The sequence below is a fragment of the Marmota monax genome, unplaced genomic scaffold (genome assembly GCF_021218885.2).
Source record: "Marmota monax isolate L192 unplaced genomic scaffold, Marmota_monax_Labrador192_F-V1.1 WCK01_AAM20220418_F8-fsc00037, whole genome shotgun sequence".
Classification (NCBI taxonomy): Eukaryota; Metazoa; Chordata; class Mammalia; order Rodentia; family Sciuridae; genus Marmota; species Marmota monax.
The window spans coordinates 9515907-9535445 of NW_026693245.1; the positions used below are offsets into that span (position 1 = coordinate 9515907).

General features: G+C 40.0%; 1 protein-coding gene and 1 long non-coding RNA gene across 2 annotated transcripts in view; one reads left to right on the plus strand and one right to left on the minus strand.

The window, feature by feature from the left end:
* LOC124100749 (uncharacterized) overlaps window positions 1–19539 on the plus strand; it is a 127023-nt gene that overhangs the window by 74211 nt on the left and 33273 nt on the right. Inside the window, exon 3 of the long non-coding RNA XR_006854397.2 lies at window positions 17285–17473. This is a non-coding gene — a long non-coding RNA (uncharacterized LOC124100749). The remainder of the gene's footprint in view (window positions 1–17284; window positions 17474–19539) is intronic.
* The window catches only part of Ankrd55 (ankyrin repeat domain 55), a 108646-nt gene that overhangs the window by 66679 nt on the left and 22428 nt on the right, over window positions 1–19539 (minus strand). The window contains exons 2-5 of the mRNA XM_046456364.2: window positions 18341–18463; window positions 12586–12716; window positions 8871–8980; window positions 1307–1367 (exon numbers count right to left, since the gene is read on the minus strand). Coding sequence (XP_046312320.2) covers window positions 1307–1367; window positions 8871–8980; window positions 12586–12716; window positions 18341–18463 — 425 coding nt within the window. The remainder of the gene's footprint in view (window positions 1–1306; window positions 1368–8870; window positions 8981–12585; window positions 12717–18340; window positions 18464–19539) is intronic.

The following is a 19539-nucleotide window of genomic DNA, read 5'->3' on the forward strand; positions in this document are numbered from 1 at the left end:
CTTGCTGAGGGGCCGTAGTTCAATTGAGGGGTGGACAGTGTTGGAAGTCTGTAAGTGGACTTTAGCTTTAGGGTATGGATGACTGGTCACCTTCCTAAATAAGAATCATGGTAGGCGGGTGACAGCCGGGACTGGAGGTGGAGGAAGTGTTTGGTAACTGGCCTCAGATATAGAAGTTCCCGATCTGCTGACCACTCAAGTGTCCTGCTTTCATACCATGGGCAAAGAGTGATCAGGGGGACTGTCTCATCCCTGGTTCTCATTTTTAAAGCAGAAGTTTAAAACAGTGCAATCTTCTGTCCTCTGAGGTTTGGCTTCAAACCACTGAACATTTGGGGAGTGAAAGCGTTGTGTGATCTGAGACAGGGAGGCGTCCAACCTCAGACCCAGGCTGCAAGCAGGGGCTTTTTGCTGTGGTCATTAATGCTGGTCAGGAGGAGGCCTTTCACCAAAAGGCTCTAAACAGATGGAGGTCCAGTCCATGAGGAAACTCTTGGGGGGCTCCACCCCCACCCTATTGTCTGGCCAGTGGCTTTCTTGAAAAACAATGTAGTGTGGCACCTTGTATAAATGCATTTTTAATGTTTTAAAGCCTTCTTAATACTACCAGAACTTCTTGGGGAAGTGCAGCCAAACCAAGCACAAATTTATAAAGAAATTCCACCAAACACCAGGTATTTAAATTGGTTTTAAGAAGCTTGTTAAATTGGGCCAACTAGTGAAAATCAATGCTGCTTTTTAAAAGTGTTACGGATACATAACAAGACCTAAGCTATTCCAGGGCAGCTATGTAGTGTCCGACCCACCTTCTCTTAAGAACTTTACTCAAGGGCAGAGGGGTGCGGGCATCCCACTTTTGGGAAACTTTCCATGATATTGCCTTTGCAAGATCACTGAGATTAATTATGTGGTCTCTGGAGTAGGTAGCCTGGAATGACTCACTCTCTGTCCTCTTTCGCTCAGAGAGAACACATCTGGAGCCATCATTTGTCATCTAAGTTTCAGGGACTCGAGAAGACAGGAGAGAGAGCAGTATTTATTTCTCAATGTCCAGAGGGAAATTACAAAATTTCAGTCATATGATTAATGCTAATGTACTTAATGCAATAAAGCCCTTCCCTGTTAGAACTACTCACACCCACATTTCCTCCTGAGAATTAACAATGGAGACACCTACCCTTTCAGAGTAGGAACACAAAAATGTGCTCCATTTCCTCCTTTGTGAGAGGAAGAACCAGGGTTCAGAAAAGCCCTTCCCTCCACCCTGGCAGGCAAATGGGCCACCTGTGGCCTGAAGGTGACTCACCTCATTGTCCTGGTGATTGATCTCACTGGGGTTGGACTGCTGCAGCAGGACTGTCAAGAGTCTGTAAGGAAAAACAGAAGGGGCTCAAGAGAAGAGTCACAGGGCTTTTAGAATTGGTTTAAAAACATGACATTAGACATATAGACAGTTGCAGGTCTACAAATGAAGATGAGGGTCTTTCCACTTATCTGAGAAGAGAAAGCAGTGTAGTAAGTAAGAAGACACCTGAGAAGAATCCCCCTTCTTCTCCCTCCTTCTCCCCATTTGGTGTCCCTGGAAGGGGATGGAGAAGATGAGTCTTCAGGTTCAACTTATTCCCCAGGCCCACTTTATGTCACCTAGGCATGCACTTCAAGAACCCAAATCATCCAGTGCTTACTCTATTAATTTCACATATATTCACCCAGGACTTTCAAAACTGCTTCACTCCTGGCTATCTATATGTCGTGCTTTTTAGATGCATAGATTATGCTGGGAGGTAGTCAGCATTTAGTTTGCCCCTTCCTGAACCCTGCCACTATTTAGCTCAGTGACTCCAGGCAAATTATTAACCGTTTTGTATAGGCTTCTTCCTCTGTGATGAGGGGCAATAAATACCCATTTTACAGCTCAGTATGAGGAGTACATGAGTTAATATGCATAAAGCATCAAGAGAATGCCTGGAAAACAGAAAGTGTTATTTCTGGAACTCTTAACCCTTGAAGTTTGAGCTTTGGACTGTTTCAGAATAACCAGGGGAAATTTTTAAAACCACAGATGCCTGGACTCTATACACAGGGTTTCTAACCCCATAGATCTGGGAGAAGTTTAGCTTCTACAGTTTAAAAAAGTGGTTCAGATTGCCAAGATCATTGTAATGTCATGTGTAGCTAAAATAAATAAATAAATAAAATTTAAAAAATAATAATAAAAAAAATTAAAAAGTGGTTCAGAATATTCTGGAAACATTCAAGTTTGGAAACCATTGAGAAAGGTACTGAATGAGTTAGTCAATGGACACCATCAAGAGGATGAAGAATAATGTATGGGTAGCCTATAAAAGATATTCAAAGTTATTTTGAAAAAAATATTTTTGAAAAGTAAAATTGTTTAGTCTCTTTCTATCTTTTCCTTTTTTTTTTTTTTCTTTTTTCCTTTGGTGCTGGGGATCAAACCCAGGGCCTTGTGCATGCAAGGCAAGGACTCTACCAACTGAGCTATATACCCAGCCCTGTTTAGTCTCTTCTTCAATCCAGTTTTTATTATCTCTCATCTTAGATGACATCTAAAGACCTACCTATTAAATTGCTACTCACAATAGAAAAAAGATGGACTAATCATATTGCCTTCACAGTAAATGTGATAAACGGGAATGGAATTCTTGTTATTTGTTGTGGGGGTGAAATAGTCAGGAAGTCTATAGTTGGAATCTAGTCTAATCCTGGTCATTTGTGAGGAGCCAAGAGGCTATGAGATTTAATTCTGGCCTCACTGTTGAGTGACCTCTGAGCTTCTGTATCCTCATGTGTACAACAGAGGGCATAACATCAGGAGTGTAGAGAATAAAGCCACACACAGGTGGAATGATCCCATATGGCTGCTTATGCATGGGGGCCAGGGCTTAACTGGTAACAATCTCCATTCTCTCTCTCTCTCTCTCTCTCTCTCTCTCTCTCTCTCTCTCTCTCTCTCTCTCTTTTTTTTTCTCTCTCTCTTTCTCTCTCTTACTCACTTTATGAAAGCAAAGAACTTGAGGCCCACATAACTTGTTAAGGCCACTACAGGATGCCTTGGTGATCCTGCCTGAACCAGAAGCTAGGTGTGTGCTTTCTTGCTACTCTGTGTTATGAAGGTAATCTGCAAGAACTTGCTCACATCAATTGTAATTACCAGATGGCTTGCAGACCTCTTTGTCTTGTTTTCCCAGAGCTCCCATTTTGTGCTATGGTGACCAGGAGTATCTTTGCCCATGATTCTCATTAGCACCACTTCAAACTCCCACCTGCTCTTGATCTCTAAGACAGCAGGCTTGATCTTCAGTATGTGAGTGACAAGAGCATAGAGGTGGGGCCAGCTTAACCTGCCTGTCAGAATCTTTGGTCCCTGCCAACCATCAGGGACCTTGGGCAAACTCTTAAGGCCCACATTTTCTTATCTGCAAAAATGGAGAAAAACTATGTTTTCTTATCTATAAAATAGTATCAATGCCTAAAAATTTGCTATGACTTAAGTTATGAAAAGCACTTAGAATAGCTTTTATGTGCCACTGTACATTCTATTATAATGATTACTATTTTTAAAAGCTCTTAGCCTGTCTTTTCTAGGTACTCCCTGGTCACCATTAGGTAATTCATAGGGGTAAGGGTATCAGCTAGAAGCATCCTATGGGCAATTACTTCTGTAAAAGTTTCTGTTTTGCCAGCCCCTCAGGCTCCCTGGTGCTAGCTAGCCCAGGGATGATTGGGGGAAATGGTTTTTATGCCAGTGGTCTCCCCTTCCGGCCCATGGAGCAGGATGTGAGAGCATGCTGTAATGAAAAGACTGGTCTGCCTCAGGTTAGGGCACATCACTTGGTAACTAGAGAACAGGACCCCAAGGAAATGATTTCCTTCCTCCCTCTGGCTGTAGTCAAGAGTGTTGAAAAGAGGCAGAGCTGCTGGACTGGGGGAGGGGGGAGGGAGGTGGTAGAACCTGCTGGTAACCATAGAGACCATGAAAAAGGCCTTCAGAGAATCCTGTGGCTGCTTTCAGAGGAAATTGCTGCTTGCCTTCCAACACTAGCATGTGCAGCATTGTACAAACACAACTCTGTTCTCTTTGGAGCTTTGTCTTAATGATCATGCCCCCTCTTTCACACAGGCACCCTCTGAATGTCCCGGCCAAGGGAGCAAGAAAAGTCCTGGGGAGCTGAAAGGCAAAAAACTTGGACCTGCTGAGAAAGCAGAGGGTCCAAAGCAGCAAGGGGACTTATGATCTGAAACCTGTGCTTTTTTGCTTTTATCAACCCAATGTGCCTTCTTGTCATAATTATAAACCACCTATCCCTGTTTCTGCTTCAATTTCCATTGCAGTGGAATTCAGCTAAGGATATGGACAGGACTGATTGATTTAGGACAGGGTTGTTTCCATCAGAGAACCTCTGCAGGCAGAAGGCTAATTGAAGTGTCCCTCTGACTTGTTTATAGGCAGCTTTGGTTTGAAGCTTCCCTTTGAATAACTTCCAGCGAGTGCCAAGTAGGAGCTTGCTGTTTGGAATTCTAAGGGTCAGCAGATTTTGAAACCAATATAAACACTTTGTACAAGGCCATGCATGCTTACTGTTAGGAGGAAAATGCAGATGTATCTGCACTAACAAAGGAAGCAAAAGAGGTTTTGGGGAGTTGAATGGTTGAATTTAATATTCATTGGGTCTGAAATGTAGCAGCAGTCCATGTCCCCAGGGCAAGACAATACTCCAACATCTTTTGCAGTCAATGTGTGTGCATACACTGGGATGTGGGACTGCACGTACACAGATCTATGTATAGGTACATATTTTTTGTGGACCATGTGAAAGTCCAAGGTGAAGGTCAGGGTAGGAGCCGGTAGAGTGGCAGTTAAAAGGGTTCCATTCTTTACTGATGATCTGTGGTATTTATTTATTTCCATTATCATCATCATGATCATCTTCATCATCATTATTGTCATCCATATCATCACCCTCCTCATCATCACCAATACTTTCTGAACATGGCAGTGTACTGGAGGCTGTTTTCAGCAGTTTCTGTACATTTTTCTTAGTTACTTCTCCTTGGTTTCCTATAAGGTAAGGGTTACATTCTGCCTACTTTCTAGAAAATAAAGCTTATTTAGCCATGATACATTAAATCGCTCAGGATAAAATGATTGGCAAGAGAGGAATGTCTGACTCCTGGTTACCCTTGACCTCAACCCAACGAGCTTTTAAGTGGCTTTCAGTTACATGGAGTAAAACAAGAAAAGTGAAGAAAGAAGACAAAAAGAAAACAAGGGCAGAATAAAGACGTAATCTATAGTCCTACAGCCAGGGGTGAAACTCAAATTGGGGTTTCAATATTCTAAACATAGAAAAAAAAACACAATCATAATTCAGTGTCCATATAACAAAAATAATTTCTCTGGAGAAGCACATCAATTCCTCCTTTAGTAGAATATTTTTTCCTTGTGGTTTCTTGTATAGGATTTTTTAGATGCTGTAATGAATAAAATATGTCCTGACAATGAGCCAGTAAGGCTGTTTCTTATAAGGCCAAGTGCTTATTGCAAAATATGGTCATAATAAATTCTACAAGTTCCATAGTAACAAGTCCCAGGAGCACAGCACACCCACTGGGCAGGTTATCTTCACACATGCAGTGGGCAATTAATTAGCTTTCCTGTGCCTGCCTCAGTTTCCTCATCTATGAAATGGTGATAGAAATGTTTCCTACTGCATCGAGGGGTGGTAAAGATCAAATGAGGAAGAGTATAGAAAGCACTTAGAATGTTGCTCATGGCATGGTATTAACCAGTCATCTTTCTCTACCTCCTCCTTATTGTCATAAATTAAGTACAGACTTGTACACTTAAGTGGTCAGCCAAGATGGCCTAAGGTCTTGCAGACTCACTTGACCTAATAGAAGGTTTCTGCCTTTCTCATTTTGGTTGTAGGATTATGAAGTAACTACAAGCTGAACCATTTCTTCTTTTTATTTTTCAGTATATAATTTTAGTTGTTGGTGAGCCTTTTTTTTTTTTTTTAATTTGTATGTGGTACTGAGAATCAAACCTAGTGCTTCACACATGCTAGGTAAGTGCTCTTCCACTGAGCTACAACCCCAGTCCTGTACCATTTCTTTTTTTCTCAGAAAACAATTCTAAGTTTATGCTGATACTCAAATGGTGACTATAGCCAGCTCTGCAGAGAGGATGGCTTGGGTACTTTTTACTTTAAACATTTAATGCAAATGTTATTAAAACCTGCCATGACCATAAAATTTCTCAACAAAACTACCATAAAATATCTAATTTTTAGCAATGTAATTCCTTTAAGGCAAGGTGGTTTCCAAATGTTCTGTAGGTAATTTAACTGGTTGATTTGCTATAGGGGTTGTTAGAGTTTAACCCAATTAATTTTTGGAGAACAGTTATTAGAAATAATGATTTTGGTTTTGGAATAGTTAATCTCAATTTCTGGGTTTTATTAGTTAAGGCAGCTGGTAGTATCATAACTAAAGCTGGATTTTATCTTTCAGAACCAAGTGTCCCTTTAGGATAATATAACTATGTCATCAGCAAATGGGGAATTTTTTTTTTCTTCAATTCATCCAAGAGTGGTGGCTGTGTCATTAGGTACAATCTTAAGAGGAGGGGAAGCTGCAATTCTGCTTTCCCAGTTATAGCAATATAAATGTAAATCCTGGAGTTTCCAGAGGCAATTTTGGTCATTGTAAGAAATAGACACAGAGGTCCACCAAAGAGGAAGTGGACTCGGATTATTACTGCAGTGATTGCAGAGGATAAACCTGATTGATTGGCCTAATTGACCTCAAATATGATTTTGACGGACCAGGCTTAGTTCAGCCCTCATGTGCAATGGGGTGATGGCAGAGTCAGCTAACTTGTCACCAAAACCCATCTCCCCCTTCATAGATGAGAATTACAGATGGAAAGTCAATTCCTGGCTAGGCACTGCATTCCCTGAAGCTCATTACACCCAGGTACGTTTGAATGACTTGTTCCTCTTAGTAAAATGTGAAAAGAAGTGAATTGTGTCATTTGCAGCTAAAGGTTTTACAGCAATAAATGAGGCTTCTCCTTACTCCTCTTTCCCACTCACAGAAGACCGAGAGGAGAGTATTCTGCAATCTTAGAGGATGCGGAGCCAGGTGACGGGGGAGGCTTGGGTCCCTGATCTTCATGTGGAGGGAAACAACCCACCATCCAGGAGCATCCACACAGAGCCATTACACGTCCAAGAAGAGAAATAAATTTTCATAGTGTTAAAAGGTCGAAGTTTTGGGGTTTGTTACAATAGCTGTACTATTAAGTAGGCTTTTTTTCTTCTAGGAATAGTTAATAGATTTTAGTAGATTTTAAAGTGATAATTCTGAGAAAGGCATGTAAGTGCGGTAAATTAAGGCAAAATTATATTAAAAGGTAGATCTTAAACTTATTTTCTAAAGACCATGCTTGGAAAAACAGTATAATTTTGTGACTAAATATTTGTGTGGGTTGTCTAAAAAAGGCACTCTTGTTTTTATCTTTTTCCCCTAAATTAATCAAAACAGAGTCATCCCCTTCCTTACATTGGATATTTATTGATTGTTGGCTATCTGGGCTTGCTATTTCTTCTCTAAATTTCCTTGCTTTGTTGGGTTTTGGGTAAATCCTAGTTTCTGTTGTTTCTGGATATAGTCCAAGATAATAACAGGCAAGTCTTGGGGATAGTCCTGGAAATTCCCAGGCCCTTTTTACATTACTGTTAAAGTAATTGAAATGAAGAACCTTGTTGTCTCTCAGCCTGGAAGGTTAAGGCCTGGTTCTCTGCAGCTCTGCAGAGCTTTAGGTTTTGGTTCTGGACACTGGTGTGGAGGATGAGGCATGCAGAATACACTCCCTGTGGCTGAGGTGTTGGCCTGTGGCTTAGGACTGGGGAATGCTAGATTCCTGTCAGAGGCATGTTTCGTACAGCAGAGGCGAAGGAAGAGCCCGCAGTGTTACTATTCCCTAGTAGGAAATGCTGTTGCCAGTGGCTGGGGGGGGGGGGGGCATTCAAAAGAATGGGGACAGAGGCCAATTAGACACAGAGGAATGAGGAAGCTACCTCTGGTCCAGACAAACCTTTTTCCTTGGTGTCTTAATGTGGCCTTCTTCATCATCCCCTTTCTTCGAAGTCTGTCTCTTCATATGGCTTCCAGGAACACACACTTCTGGTCTTCCTTCTAGCCCCCTGGCCTCCCTGTCTCAGGCTTCATTGCTGCTTCCTTACAACTGCTGTACATGCACTAGACTCAGTTTGGACGTTAACCTTTCTGCTCAGTCAGAGCTCATTTACCCTGCTTGACTTTCTTCAAAGCACTTGTCATTATTAGAAATTATCTCATTCCTTTCATTATTAGGTATTATTTCATTCCTTTCTTTATCAGTATGCCAATGAATTCTTTTAATAGACTGTTGGCTCTGGAAAGTCAGAGACTCTGTCTTGCTTCCTATGGGTCTGTGAGGGACTAGAGCCATCTTTGGTCCATAATAAGTGCTCAGTAAATAGTTTTTCAATTAATAATTGCCTGACTAATTTTAAATGAATAAAAACATGAATTCTAATGATGTCAAATAGCAATATCTTCTTAAATCAAAATCTAGGAACAAAAGGTTTTAACAGAGGAGGAGGGGAAAGAATAACATTAGAATTGAAGATTATTCCAGGGTATTTTGTTGCACCCTTGTCTGTTTCCACTTAAAAAAAAAAAAGGATGGGTTTTGTTATTATCAGCTATAGTGGATAGATGGACTAGATGACTAGATGAGTTTCTAAGGCAAGTTGGATCCCTCCCAACTTGTGTGTCCTCTGAACCTGGCTGCTTACCTCACATCTGGCTCTGCAGTGGCAGCATGCAGTGGCAAACGGCCATTTTTATCTGGAATATTGTGCTTGGCACCATTTCTGAGCAGACTTACACAGCCTTCCAGCCAACCCTGAAATGCAGGAGCAACCACGTCATTATATAACACAAACTCCCATAACAAATGCTAACAGGCTTTCTCTACGTTTCCCCCCTTCTTTGGTTTGGCTAAAGGTGTATTTGACTTGTAGTAGTTAAAGACCACGACTCCAACTTAAACACCTCAATAGAAATCTGAAGGTCTTGAAGTAAAAATTCCCAAGCTTTCTGCCCTTTACCCCATCAGATGCAGACTGATTCTAGACTCTCTCCTTTGCCTCCTCCTCCCCATTTCCGGAGTCATTCACTGATGTTACACTGATATGCTCAGGTTGCACCAGTTCCTAGGGCCACAGGTAGCATGTGATGAGGGTAATGAGCCAGCCTGGGGCTCTCATTCTGTGGGCGTGACTCCTGATCATGCTTGCCAATGGTCTGACTTGGATGTCGTGTTTCAATTCTAACAACTGGACTTCTACACCATTTTTGAGTCTCAGCCTCCATTCTTCATCCCAGTTTATCTATGTCTGATAAATAGGCCTTGGTCCACTAGTCCAGTTTCCTTTTCTAGTAACCACACAGATAGCATCTTGCTTCTTCTACTCACCCCCTCAGTGCCCAAAAGCCTAACCCGAATCCCACTCCAATGGCTGGGACTCAGATGCTGACAGCCTGAATCCCTAAATAGGGGAGTCTCTTCAGCACTTGCCAAGGGCTCCTCATTGCTGTTTCACTCACCAGTGAGTTCCCCAAGACGCTGTGGGAACTCCCTGCTGTCTACTAATTGTACAGATGGAGACCTTGTATTGCTACATCACATGCTTGTCCCCTGCTTGGCCAACACAGCTGGGTCATTTTCTCACTCTCTCCCATCTCAGGAGTCATCCTAGGCTAGTCCTCCCTCTCTCTCTCTCTCTCCCTCCCTCCCTCCCTCTCTCTCTCTCTCTCTCTCTCTCTCTCTCTCTCTCTCTCTCTCTCTCTCCATATTACTTTAACTTAGAGTTAAACCTTTGATAACCAGGGTTAGCTTCATGCTGAGGAGTATGAAGACCTACATTTATCTAGAACCACTTGGGTTATAAGTAGACTAATAAGTAGATGAAACTATTATTATGAAGAAAAAATGTGACAACTCTCTCTTTTGTTCAGAAGCAAGCTTCCTAGCTTCCTTCATTCTTGTGTAATTAAGCTTTAAGATTTCTTAGACGATAAAGGTAATTGAAGAATTTCCCCCTTAACATCACAATAGTGGAATCATAAAAACCCAAAATATTAATGAATGCATGAAGAAGAAGGAAGACAATGATAAGAAAAGAACCTTTTGGTTTTGAAAAGTCTGGGAAATATCTGTCAACAAAAGCACACCCAAAGTCCTGTTATAATACTGAATATGGTACTATAGAATGGACCAATATTATGTAAGTCTTAAGTAGAAGCAAACATTTTTTCTGGTATTGTCAGTTTTGACTCAGAATTTACTAATACATTCAATCTGTTATTAGTGGCTAATGTCTAAGTCATCAAGTTCTCTAATTAGAAGGAGGAAAAAAGACCAGAAGATCCAAAAGAAAGGCATGTTGGACAAATTTTAGGGTTGCCTAACATTTACAGTTTTTGAAAAGCAGATCTTTTTTTGGGTAAGATTTGAAACAGTTTTTAAAAAAAATCATTTTGCAATATTTCCTGGAACTGTGTGTGTGTGATTTTGTGTGTGTGTGTGTGTGTGTGTGTGTGTGTGGTTTTCGTTCTTTAAAAAAATAAAAAATCAGAACACCATTGAATATATCTGAAACCTTTGTCACTATTCTGAACTAACAAATGAGTTTTGTACCTAGTATGTGCTGATTTCATGTGAACTTCTCCTTCAGCTATGATAAACCTAGGTTATTGTTTTGCTACACTTTACAAATGAGGAAAGTGGCACAAGAGAGGTGAAGTGGTTTGTCCAAGGTTACACACCTATATGTTTATTTTGTATACTGAGTTTGGAGCTGAAACTTTGCCAAGTTTCTCTTTAATACTTGAATTGGAACATTGCTAGGAATGGGTGGTAGACTTCATGGTGTACTCCCAAGACACCTCCTTTCAGCAGGGCCAGGGAGAGGACATGCCCTGGGGAGTCATACAGAGACCATGCATAGGTACTTAGGTGTTACCTTTCTAGGTTTCAAGGGTGGGTGCCCCTCATAATTCACTGTCTAGAGTAGTACTTCCTTCCTTCAGGCCTTGCATAGCAGCTCAGCCAAAGAAATTGGAAATTTTGAATTTTAGAATTTCAAAACAAATACAGTTTTACCCACAATATTCTGTAGGTTAATGGCAGTCAACTGTAGGCACCACCTCTGCCCCTTTCTTGACATCTTCACCCAAATTTTCCATTTTCCTCAGTTCAGATATCAAAACGTCTGTAGTAAGAGATGTACTAGGGAATGTGCTAGAAGAGAGGGGACTGGGGAGAGAGTCATGCATCTGTCTGAGATATTGGGACATCAGCTGGCACACACAGAGCAATGCTTTTCAAACTTGAGAGGACACAAAAATTTCCAGGAAGTTGTTCAATGTGCAGACCCTGTCTTCCACCATAATCCTGCTCCTGGAGTCCAGGGAGGTCTTGGTTGTATCAGAGGAAACTGCATTTGACAAAACACTCCAAGGGATGTTGACACAAGAGATCTGTGGACCTCACTTTAAAAATTCTTCCCAGATTTGTTTGTGAGTCCAAGATAAAGAGGGCATGCACATAGAAAAATTGGGTTCAGAAGAAAATCTCTGAGAATTGGGCAACACACCATTGCAATCTATGCTAGATCATGGCAGGAAGGGGTGGTGTATGTTGGGGGGGAAGGGAAATGTTTTATTTCAAGCAGGGCGCCTTCAATGGAATTCATCCAGAGGGAAAGCACCACCAGCAACAGGCAGCAATAGCAAATGCAAAAGGCAGCAGATGCAAGGAGATAGTGGTCATATGAAGGTTCCTAGGTACCTTGTCCGAGAGGAAGAAGAATGATGTCCCCTGTATGGTGATTAGAACTTGTTTGACATGGACTCAGGTCAGCCCTGGGGCCTCCCAGAAGAACCACAGGGAGGATTTGAGAGGAGAGGGTTTGGAGATTTTCATTGAGTCTTAACCAAGCTTGCTCTAATGTCGGGAAATGCTGAACGGAAATCTCTCAAATTGGCATCACACAGCCTCTAACTTGAGCACTGACTGTGAACTCTGTATTGCCACTTATAAGTCTGGTACACCCCCTGCTTGCTACTCCCCTCATTCATCCCAGTTCTCACATTCCTTAGCCTGGAGCCTCCACTCAACTAATCCTACCCCACAGATGCTAACTGAATCTTCAAAACAATACCACCTTTTCCGAGTTGTTTATGGACACTGTTCTTGGAAGTGTCCAGAATGTCCCAAGAGAGATTCTGATGTTGTTAAAACAGAAAGGAATGTTCTCGAGCGGTGACATTACTTCTATAACATTCCTTTTATCTTAACATTTGGAGGATCCTAAATGAATTAAATCCATGAAAGAACTCAAAGTGGTGATATCAATGTTGAAGATGATTAAGGTAAAGCTTCAAGTTCTATTGCATTAATCCACACCCTGTTCCTCAGTCCCTTTGACCCACTCGAGTCCATACCAGGTAGGTTGCCAGGCATAAACTTGTACGGCCATAAGCATCCTGCATGTTAATGTTGGCTCCCATCTTCAGAAGCAGCTTCACCGTGTCCACTTGGCGTCCAGAAACCGCATGCATCAAGGGTGTACATCCTGCAATGAGACATTTCAACGGCCTTTAAAAATGTTCGACTTATGAAATTAATGAGCAGATTTTATTTGCCTCTCTATTTTGCTCTTTGTAACACAAACCCAGCTGTTGAACTGTGTGGGATTGAAGAGAGATGAAGAAGATTGTTGCTACATTTATGTAAACTATTCTTTCTGACTTTTTTTTCAATCTTCTGTAATTTTGCATAATTGATTAAAACATTTGAGGACAATGAGAAAAATTACTTATTGTTGTTCCAGGAATCCACATAATTTGGAATCAAATAGGCAGGTTTATCCTGACTTGGCTTGGACAATGCAGAATCTGGAAATGTGTAGAAAGCAGCTTCAGCCAGGTATACTTCTATTGAAGGTAGTGATGGAATCTCAGCCTTAGGTTATAGAAATTTTAACTAAAAGGATCTACTTGTACTGAATACTTCTCTGTTTTCAGAACCAATATAGGCAACGGTATTTGATTTTTAAGTATATTTTCTTCCTGAGTAAAAACAGAGATGAAATTCCACATTTTGATGAACTTTGCAGGGCTGTTGGAACCAGCCAGCTGGTGAGGTGGAATCCAGGTGCTTCACATTCCTTTAAGCAAAAGAAACCAAACACCAGACACAGGCCCTCCTCCAACTCAGACTTGTTCAGATGTCTTTTGACGAGATTCATGGTGAATTGTGATTCTTCCCTGGATGAACTGCAAGCTTTGACCCTCAGAGATCCCTGAGGGCAGGAATAGCCCAGGATGTTCTCACAGAAAGATTGCATCCAGCAACCCAATTTCTTCCTAAATCTCTCCCTTCCAAAACTCTTTCAGGCATCTGTGCTGGGTGGAAACAGCAATGAAGTGCTGTGTCTTAAAATAGTGGTGAGTTTCCTTTCTTCCCTCCCTTCCTCCCTTGTTCCTGTCAACAAGTGGTAGTTATAACTACTGGGACAAAAAAGAACATGTTGAAAAGGAAATTATTGAAGCATTTTGAATCTGAAATAGTCAGTATATAAAACTAAAGAATTCCTGAATATTATTTTCAAAAAATTACATTCCTTGTCTGGCTAATGATTTTATTTATTTATTTTTATCCCAAATATTGAGGATCAAACCCAGGGGCTTTCTGCCACTGAGCTACATCTCTGGTCCTTTTTATTTTTTGTTGCAAAAGGGTCTCACTAAGTTGCCAGGACTGGCCTTGAACTTGTGAACCTCCTGCCTCAGCCTTCTAGTCCCTGGGATTGTAGGTGTGTACCACCACACCCGGCTCTATCTGTCTTGAGATCCTAGATTATATATAAATTTCCTTAAAGAACCCCGCCAACTAGATCTCCAAGTTACAGGCTCTTCTTATCATCCTTTGTTCTTCTTTAATAACTCTTTTAAAACTTTGTAAGTATGCATTTTTGGGGGGTAATCATCCTCTGAGTTGTAAGTTCTAAAGGGAAGGAACCACATCCCTTGAGCTCATCACTATATCCTGGGAGACAACCACTACACCTAGTGCATAGAAGATGTTAACAAATGAATAGCTGAATGATTACTGAACATTTCTTATTTTAAGATAATCTTACTGAGTTATCTCTGAGGTTTAGAGAGAATTGATGGAAGATTCATTTCCAAATGGACTCCAAAATTTATTTTAAGTTGACATTCCTGACTGTCCTTATTGATAATACAAAAATACACACACACACAAAAACAAAAAAACAAAAAACAAACATACAAACTCAAAATAGAACAAATAAGAGAGTACGTCATTGTTGCTGTATATAAAATTAAAAACATATTAAAGGAATTCCTATAAACAAAAGCAATGGGAAAACTAACAAAGCAAGCAACCAAAAACTAAGGTTCTTAGGAATAGATCTAACAGAAGAAGACCAAGATGTGTGGACAAAATCATTAAACTTATTAGATGATATAAAAGAAGAACTAAACATGGAAAGATATACAATGTTTACAAAGGGAAAACTCAATATAAATTTCATGAAACTGAACCTATAAATTTAGTGCAATTGCAGTAAAAATTCAACTAAGCTTTTGTGAAACCTGAAAAAAAAATCTTAAAATTTATCTCGAAAAATAAAGTAATTACAACAACAACAACAACAACAACAAAAGCCCCCCTATGCCCAGGACTTTAAAAGTAAAACAAAGGGAGGGAAATTGCCTTATTAACTGACAAGAATTATTATAAAGTTTTGATTGCTGAAACAATGAATAGATCAACAGAGCAGAAAAGTGAGCCTCAGGAACATTCCAACCTACAAAGGAACTAAGTGTGTGACTAAGGGACAATACAAATCAGTAAGAAAAAAATTATTTAATAAATGGTGCTGACCAACTGGTGATACAGAGGGATAAGTTAAAATAAAATCCAGACTTCATACCATATATTAACATAGTCCAGATGGATTAGAGACCAAATATGAAAAGCAAAATTTAACAAATTTCTAAAAGAAAATATAGACTCATATCTTTCTAACCTCAAGATTGGCAAGACTTTACTGAAGAAGATATCAAAATCATAAACTTCAAGGAAAATATTTTTTTAGATGTTGATGGACCTTTATTTTATTCATTTATTTATATGTGGTGCTGAGAATTAAACCCAGTGTCTCACACAGGCTAGTCAAGTGCTCTACCACTGAGCCACAGCCCCAGCCCAGGAAATATTTTATTAAATTCAATTATATTCAAATTTAAAATTTCTACATAAGAAAATTCTGGTACCTTCTATATAAAGTAGCATTAACAAAATGAAAAGGCCACATATTGGGAGAAGATATTTTAATTTATAAAACCAAGAAAAGATTATTTGCTAAAGTTAATAAAGAACAAGTCAATAATTCAACAACCTAAGAGAAAAAAAAGTCATACACATACACATATATACAAGCAATTCACAAAAGAGAAAACACAAACCAATGAACATATAAAAATTACCTCACAAATACATGAGGGTTGCATTTTTCTTTTCAATGTATGTGTCTTTTATTTCATTTCATTAACTTTTTGAACTGCCTTTTTATGCTTGTATTGCACTAGGCTGGACATGAGAGGTGAAAGTGGACATTCATGCCTGAGGTGAAAATTTATGCCTTGTTCCTGATTTTGGGATCAAAGCATTTGACTTTTACCACAAAGTAAAATATTAGCTCTGGGTTTTTTTTGTAGATTTTTTTTTTAAAAATAAGAGACAGGATCTTACTACATTTCTCACCCCAACTTTGAAATAATTATCCTTCCACCTCAGCCTCCTAAGTAGCTGATACACAGTCTCATTCAACCACACCTGGCTTTGTAGATAATCTTTATCATATTGAGAAAGTTCTCATCTCTTCCTATTTTTCTGAGATTTTAAATTATGAATGTGTACTAAGTTTTGTCAAAAGCTTCTTCTGTATCAATGGAACTGAATACATGCTTTTTCTTCTTTATTTGGTTAACTTGGTTGATTATGATGACTTTTAAATATTGAGCCAGACTTATAGCTCTAGGAACTCTGCCTTCTTCCCATCATTGTGTATAATTCTTCTCATATATAATTGAATTTAGTTTACCCTGATTTTATTAAGGAGTTTTGAATTCACATTCATGAGAACTATTGGTCTGTAGAGTTTTTTTAAATATAGTCTTTGTCTGGTTTTGATTCAAAGGTAATATTAGCTCATAAATATAACTGACAAGTTGTATTGTTCTCTTGTTCTGTATTATGGAAGACATTCTGTAGAATTGATGCAGAGTGTTCTTTAGAAGTTTGTAGATATCTCCAGTAAGACCATCTTGGCCTAAAGATATACTTTTTGGGGAAATTAAAAATTGTAAATTCAATTTCCTAAAGAGTTTACAAAGGAATATTCAAATCACCAATTTTCTACTGGTTGCATTATGGCAATTTATGTGAAAATTTTGTTAGCACATATTAATTGTACATAGTAATGAGGTTCAGTGTGATATTTCCAAACATGCATAGAACATGCACTAATCAAATCCAATCTTCATTTTTCCACCGTTTGTTATTTTTTGAGGAATTGATCCATTTAACTAAATTGCCAAGTTTATGTGTGTAGTTGTTTGTTGTATTTCCTTCTTCCATTTAGATGTCTGGCAGGGTTTGCAGTGATCTCCTGATTTTGCATTCCTGAAGGTGGTAATTTGTATCTTCTTCTACTTTTTGTTTGGCAGTATTGCTAGAAGTTTGTCAACTTTATCTTTCAAAGAACCAGTCCTTTATTTTACTGATTTTCTCTGTTTTTCTGTTTTCAGTTTCAGCTTTTCTCTTTATTATTTTTTCCTTCTGCTTGTTTTGGGTTTAAACCATTTTGCTCTTCTTTTTCTAAGCTCTTGTGGTAGTGAGAGCTTAGATTAATTAATGATTGAGGTTTCCTCTCTTTTCTAACATATGTATCTGTTTTAGTATATAAAGTTCCCTCTTAACATTGTTTGATTTATTGGCATTTATTGATTGTTCATTTGATTTGAGATCTTCCTGTTTCTTAGTAGGACAAATAATTTACATATATTGGTATATTGGATATTATGTGATTCTTGATTCACTCTATTTTAGCAGGCTTCCTTAGACACTGCTCAAAGAAAGGAAGAAAAGGGGGTGACATCTCATTATGGTAAAGTGGGGTTATAAATCCAGATTCCCTGCTTGGCTTCCATTGAAATCTGAAGAGGACTCTTGATTATTACTGGGTGCTATTTGAGGTCCTAACTTTCAACAAGGCCTCCCTCTGACATCATACTGCAGGTAAGGGAAGGGGGACCTGAATGCCAGGTGGGAGTGGAGGTGCAGGCTCCTCACTTGGTCATTGCTAGAGTGAGTTGCCTGGGGTCACAGTGGGTGTGTGTGGGGGGGTGGGGGTGGTGGTGGGGGGGTGGGGTGTGTGTGTGATGGCTGGAATAGAACCATCATTGTCTAAAAAGTTTTCTGTCTTGCTAAGCTGTTTCTTTCCTGGTAGTTTGGCTAGAAAATGCAAATTTTTGTTGGGACATTTTTGTCTGTGTCTGTTGACATTTCTGGGTTGCCAGTTTCTTCAACTCCAACTCTGGAATGTACCAGGCAAAAGGAAACCCAGAGTACTTACCACCATGTCATTCCTTGGGCTCCAAGGTCTTAGCCAGTCTGTCATTTTCTCTCCATCTTCCAGAGTTTTCTTATGTTGATTTTATACAGTTTTATAATGTCCAGGGTCTTTAGTTGTACTTACCAGAAAGGATAGAGGGAAAAGCACATTCACTCCCTCTTCCCAGAAGCCGAAGTCCTTGCTCTCTAAGAGTTACACTTTTCCAACATCCATTGCCACTAAAGGTAACCTACTCTTTCCATGACCCTGTTAGAACTATCTGGCCTCTCTGCTTTGCTCACTCATATGAAGATAAAGGAAATAAACTAGCTGACTTTATTCTGAGTGATGATGTAAAAGAATTTGAAGCTTTCTAACACCTTTTTTAAAAGAAATATTGCAGTATTTGCACATAGCCACAGGTAATAAATATATCCTGCAGTACCAAAGTGTACTGTCACAAGTAATTTTAAAAATCATAATTATCTCAAAACATCATCTCAAAAGGATAAAACATAACAGCCTAGATTTAAAGTGTGTAAAGATCTTACCTTCGCTGTCACAGCATTCTAGGATAGAGGGGTCTTCCCGGATCACTGCAGTCAGAGCATTGACATCTCCGTTAGATGCTGCCTGATAGACCATGGTCAGGTCAACTTCTTCAGATGAGTCACCTTTATGAATCAAACAGACACCCTGTTAGTGTGTGGAGTGAGTTTGTTCAAAGAATAACCACCTAAATCATCACCCACACGAGTGATTCATTAAACCTTTCTAGTGAATCTGGGCAGGCAGCTGAGTCATCCTGATCACGGCACCTTCACCACTTCTGGAGGAAGGTGGGCTAGTGTAACACCACTGTATGTTGGAAAGGAAACTGAGGGATTAGACATTCTTTGAGATTTTGTGGTTCTTTCCAGGCATTCAGGTTTCTTAAAATCAGTGAAGACCAGAGGAGGAAGGGGGCCCTCATCTTGGCTCTGTGTTTCATTTTTGATCTGAAGCATGTTACTTGGCTTCTCAGTGACTCAGTTTACCCACCTTTGAGAGAGGCATTGTGCTTCTCATTCTCTGTCTTTTAGATGCACTCAGAATGCTTCCCTGTCTGGCTCTGCATCCCGAGGACTGACTATCCCCAGACCTCTCACACTCTGGCTTGTCCAGGGGAGGCACTGGCAGGAGACGGGTGGGGATGGAAGAAGAGACAGAAAGATAGGGCAATTCTCCACCCTGCCCAGTCCAGTGCCTTGCAGTAGCAGTGTCCCTCCTGCCAGGAGTTCTTCCTCTGCAGAGCCAGCTCTCACTGGGCTCCATGACAACCATCCCTTCTCATTCTCCTTCAGCTGTGACCTAGGTAACGGCTTCCTGCTGGTATTCACCTGTTCACTTTTGGCGCATTTCCTTGGAATCCTGTTTCATCTCTGAGTGTTGTACCTTCATGAAAGGCCCTTCCTGTCATCCCTGGAGTTTTATGAGGTGGTTGCTCCAGAAGAAATAGGGTGGTATGCATCTCCTTTGAGTTGAGTCACCACCTGTATTATACTGTTGTGCATGATTGAACTAATGAATACAAAGGTGACAATAGAATCACGATTCTATTGTCTATCGCCTGACCCCAGGGAGCACAGGAAGGTCTGGGAAGCAAGCTTTTCTAATAAGGAGACTCCTAGTGAGAAGCTATGCTGAGCTCCCCTATGCACTCTCTCCCAGGCATGTTTTTCCCCTCAAGCATAGCCATTGTCTGAAGAAA